The 4,757-nt window shown below is 67.9% G+C and overlaps 1 protein-coding gene across 1 annotated transcript in view; it reads right to left on the bottom strand.

Moving 5' to 3' along the window:
* LOC103268661 (ATP-binding cassette sub-family A member 2-like) overlaps window positions 1-4,598 on the bottom strand; it is a gene marked incomplete at both ends in the record, with an annotated part of 6,355 nt that extends 1,757 nt beyond the window's left edge. Inside the window, 9 exons of the mRNA XM_008066256.2 lie at window positions 53-420; window positions 731-949; window positions 1,379-1,489; window positions 1,626-1,753; window positions 1,972-2,135; window positions 2,206-2,317; window positions 3,067-3,069; window positions 3,367-3,610; window positions 4,538-4,598. Coding sequence (XP_008064447.2) covers window positions 53-420; window positions 731-949; window positions 1,379-1,489; window positions 1,626-1,753; window positions 1,972-2,135; window positions 2,206-2,317; window positions 3,067-3,069; window positions 3,367-3,610; window positions 4,538-4,598 — 1,410 coding nt within the window. The remainder of the gene's footprint in view (window positions 1-52; window positions 421-730; window positions 950-1,378; window positions 1,490-1,625; window positions 1,754-1,971; window positions 2,136-2,205; window positions 2,318-3,066; window positions 3,070-3,366; window positions 3,611-4,537) is intronic.
* Window positions 4,599-4,757: the final 159 nt, after the last annotated feature.

The raw sequence follows: 4,757 nt of genomic DNA, 5'->3' as shown, positions 1-4,757 counted from the left end.
CTGTCCTCGCCGCCCCTGTCCCCCACTCCCCCACCTCCCGCCAGCGACCTACCGGTTGTTGCCACACAAGATGGGCTGCAGGGCTGCCCAGAGCTGCACAAAGGCCGAGCACTGGCCCTGCAGTGCGTCCGGGGAGGCTGAGGCCGCAGCAGACGGCGCGCCCTCCTCGGCCGTGGCGTTAGAGCCTGCACCCGTCCCTGCCCCAGTGGCATTGCCTGTCCCGCTCGGGCCGCTGGCGGGGGACCCTGGGGCCCGGCCGGCACAGGCACCCTGGGGCAGCAGCAGAGCCAGGGCTGACAAGACGTCCACATCCTGCAGGACCTTCTGGGCATCCAGCAGGTCCCCCAGAAGTGCCTGCAGCCTCCGCGGGGGGGGCGTCTGCGGCTCGGAGTCTGAGACGTTGGGGGCGTCCAGGCCCAGCTGTGGGGAGACCAGCACGTGGGGCTGTGGAAGGGAGGGCAGCCCTGGGGGAGCTGCAGTGGGTAACGGAGGCCAGGGACAGGACAGGAGACGCAAGCTGGAGAAGGGCAGGGGCGGCTCTGCAGCCTGGCAAGACAGACCGGGGTGAGGGGCGGGCAGGGTCAGGGCATGAGTCACGGCATCGCCGGGGGCACTGGACGCCGCCCACAGGCACCATGCCATACACAGCCCAGGCCCAGGAGCCCCTGAGCTCACCAGGCAGTTCAGCCCCTCCTCTGCCCAGGCAGCCAGCGGGCAGGCAGGGCCTCACCTGCTGGGCGACCTTGGCCATGTCCAGCTGGCTCCGGAGCTCAGCGGCCAGCCCGGAGAAGCGCTGAGCACGAGCGGCAGCCTGCCCACTGCAGACGGTGTTCCGGTAGCCCTGCAGGGCCGTCCTCTGAGCCTCGGGCACGGAGAGGATCCGGCCCAGCTCCCTGGAGCCCGGCGCACAGGTGAGTTGCTCCAGGAGGGTAGGGGCCAGTAGCAGCTCCTGGGGATAGCAGAAGGGGTCAGCCAGGGCCACTGGGACCCTGCCTCCAGCCAAGCAGGGCCCAGGAGGGCCTCAAGCCTCAGCCCCACCCCCGCCACCTCCTGGGCCAGCTCCAAGGCTGCCTGGGTGCTATAACATGGGCACTCATGGTTGGGTGTGGTGGCCCAGCACTGCCTGTAATCCCAGCACTTGGGGAGATGGAGACGGGAAGACTGCTTGGGCCTGGGAGTTTGAGACCAGTCTGGGCAACACAGTGAGACCCCATCTCTATAAATAACATTTTTAAAAAGGAAGAGAAACACGGGCACTCAACTGCACCCCGCAAGCCGCCCAAACCCCCAAGAAGAACTTTGTATCATCAAGGGGGGCCCTTTCCTCACCCCCCGAGGCAGTCAACACACCTCCCTTCCCACTGATAGGTGCCCTCACCTCCATCTGGAACAGGGGATTGCCACCCAGGCGGCTCCAGGGTTTCTGGCCCCTGGGAAGGCCTGACTCAGAGCTCAGGGCAGGCAACGGGCCATAGAGCAGGCGGTAGACCTGGGGCGTGAGGGTAAGGCTCAGGCAGGGGCGCAGGGCCCAGGCGGCCCAGCTGCCCACGCAGGCCCCTGCTGCCAGGGAGTGTGGGGAGGCCCGGGCTAGGCACTGCCTCCACTGCACACAGACACCCACTCACCTCGGGCGGGTCCACGCGGGCAGCCAAGAGGGCCTGGGCTGTGCTGTTGGGCAGTGACAAGTTCTGCACCAGGAAGCGCCAGAGCTCCCGCGGGTCCCTGGCCACCGAGTCCAGAGAGAAGGAGGACACTGGACGGGCAGGAGGACACAGCTGAGGGCCTGTCCCCCCCAGCAAGACACCTCCGAGCCGAGCCCAGCACCCCAGGGCCCACAGCCCGCCCAAGCACGTGTGTGGGCAAGAACTCGGCCAGGCCAGGAAGGAGTCCCAGTGGGAGGCAAGACAGGGTCCGGCCCAGTGGCTGCAGAACTCGGGCTGGCCACACCCCAGCCTCCCTCCACAGCCGCACCTGCAGATCTGTCCGCGGGGCTCCCCCAGGGGCGTGGGCCGGCGCTCAGGGCCTCCAGGTGCTGCCGCAGGGCCTCGAGCTCTGAGCCCAGGCTGGGCCGCGCTGGGTCGAACAGGTTCCCCTCCTCCACCACGCGGTCCAGGCGTTCCAGCAGCTGTGTGACCCTGCACCACACAGGCCATCACCCACTGGACCAGGGGGCCTGGGCACACGGGGGGGGAGCTGGGCACTCACGTGGAGTTGGCATACTGCAGGAAGCCGAACTCATCCCGCTGGCCGTCGGGGCACAGGGACTGCATGACGGGCAAGATGCCGGCGGATGTCAGGGGCGCGGCCGTGTAGAAGGCTGGCAGGACCGACAGTGGGGGCCGCAGGGGATGGGGGTTGGGGGCAGAGGAATCACAAAGAGCCAGGAGGAGAAATTTAGAGAAGTCAGGAAGGAGCATCAGCATTAGGGGAGACAAACACACAGACAGCGCCCTGGCCCCCGCTGTGCCCAGGCCAAGAGCTCTGGAGCAGATGCCTCCAGCAGGTCAGAGGTCAAGGGGCCATCTGCCCCCCGCCACCAGAACTCTCCGAGCACCCCTCTCCCCTTAGCTAGTGCAGGGCCAAAGCGCCCTGGCATTCTCCCTCCAAAAAACTTCAGGAATGGCACTGCCCACAGAGCACAGGGGAGCATGTGGGCCCCCTCTGGGCATGACCTCTGACCTCCCTGGCCCACTGGTTAGCAGAGTGAGTGCAGGAGCCCACAGGAGTATGAGGGGAGAATGGCCAGACGGACCCAGCCCCAGCCCAGGCCAGCCCGGCCTCAGCCCCCGTGCCCCAGAAGGCGTGGCCAGGTAGGGAGGCTCCTGCAGTCTGACTCGGGCACCAGCTGTGGCCCTGGGCCCGGGCCGTCACTTCCTGCTGCTGCCCACCTGACCACCCACCACCCCAGTCCGGAGCCAGAGACTCCTGATGTTCCACGGGGCTCCGCAGGACCCTCCGGCCTGGGAAAGGCGTTAATGCAAGCGGGGAGGGGTGCAGACCGCACCAGGAAGCCCCGCCATCCCAAGGCGCCTCCTGGGCCGGCCAGAAGGAGGCGGGCTCACTTACAGACTGCATGCAGGCCAGGCGAGGACAAGAGACCATGCGGGGTGGGGGGTCAAAACAGAACAGAGGAGACCAGTGAGTGCCTGGGCCTGCCGGAAACAGGCGCCACCGGCACGCGTGGCCACACGGCCCAGCCAGGAGCTGCAGCCGCCACGCTGGGGAACAGGCGCCCTGACTGTGCCTCAGGGAGTCCCGGGAGCGCGACATGTGTGCAGACAGCGCACACAGAGCGGGCATGTGTGATGCCACGGGGGCTGCCTGCCTGCCCCCCACCCGGGCCCTGCCCCTGGCCCCAGCCCTCACCTTCCTTCACGGAGATGGTGGGCTTCTTCTGCCGCAGGCCCAGCAGGATGAAGAACAGAACCAGGGGAATGAAGATTTCGAAAGCCAAGACCCCCTGGAAAGGGCAGGCCTGTGAGGCCACACAGCGAGGCAGCCCGGCTTCCCCACCCACCATGCCTGGGGCTGGACAGACGGGCCCTGGCCCGGGCCTCTGGAGCCCCCCGCCCCCATAGGGCCGGCCTAGCCCAGCTGGAGCCCGTGCTCCCTGGGGGCCAGGGAAGGTCAGTGCAGGCCCTTGCAGGGCACCAAGATGGTAAGCACTATCCAGCCCAAGCGAATGAGATCTCCTGTCCCCAGCCCAGGCTCTGCGGGTCCCAACAGGGGCCACTTGCCCTCGGTGGTGCCTCAGGGCCAGCAGGGACAGATCGGCCAGCTGCGGTCCACTCCGATCCTGTCTATCCCAGCTCGTCTCCTCCCTCCCCACCTCCACGGCCACGGGGCAGCATCCTGGAGACCGTCTGAGCCACCGCCCTGCCTGCCACTCCCACATGCCCCCCACTACTGAAGCGTGGCCTGGGAGATGGGGCCCGGGGCCCTGAGCCTCCAGGGAGACCTGGTCAGGTCAGACAGCCTCCAGGGGCGGAGGCAAAGGAAGCTCTTTCCACCCTGGCCCCCCCGGCCCAGGACAGCCCTACCCATCCCAGGCCTCTGGGTCTGGTTTCCCCAGGACAACTCCTGCTGCCGGGGCTGGGCACCAGGGTGGGCACCAGTGGGGCCTGTGTGGGGTGGGAAAGAGGAGCCAGAGGTGGCCAGACCTCCCCTCCCCTTCCCCTTCCCCTAGGAAAGGAAGAACCTTCCAGTTCCTGTCACCTGGCCCTGGTTCAGGGGGGGAGTTTGGGCCAGCTGCCCTCTCTGGGAGACCCTCAGGCCAGAAGGGCCCTGCCGCCCCCTGCCTGAGGGCACCCCCCAGCTCAGACCATGAGTCTCTTCTTGCCCCCACTCTGGCGGTGTCCCTGATGGCCTAGGGCCCAAGCCCCCAGACCCCGGGATGGGGTGGCCACTGTGTTTACTGTGCTCAGACAATAGCTCTCTGTGGCCGGGAACACCATGCTGTGTGTCCGCACCCCACACCCGCCCCAGCCCGTGCCAGCCTCCACCCGCTCCCTGAGCCAGGACCGAGCCCAGGACCCACTGAGAAGGCACCCGCAGGGCTGCGGGAAGGCGCGTGCCACACGAAGCCAGGGTGAGGGCGGCTGCGGTGCCAGAGGCAGGGGTCACAGCCCGGAGCGCCAGCCCTGCCCACACCCGCCTGCGCCGGGCACCTCCACCACTGCAACAGCAGCAACAGGCCACGGCTGCCTCCCCATTGCTATAGCAACGGCCTCGCACGAGCTGCTGGAGGAGGAAGCACG

This window comes from Carlito syrichta, unplaced genomic scaffold (genome assembly GCF_000164805.1).
Source record: "Carlito syrichta isolate Samal-C Ts95f unplaced genomic scaffold, Tarsius_syrichta-2.0.1 Scaffold104836, whole genome shotgun sequence".
Classification (NCBI taxonomy): Eukaryota; Metazoa; Chordata; class Mammalia; order Primates; family Tarsiidae; genus Carlito; species Carlito syrichta.
Note: the sequence above shows the minus strand (reverse complement) of the source record. Positions and strands in the feature narration are given on the sequence as shown.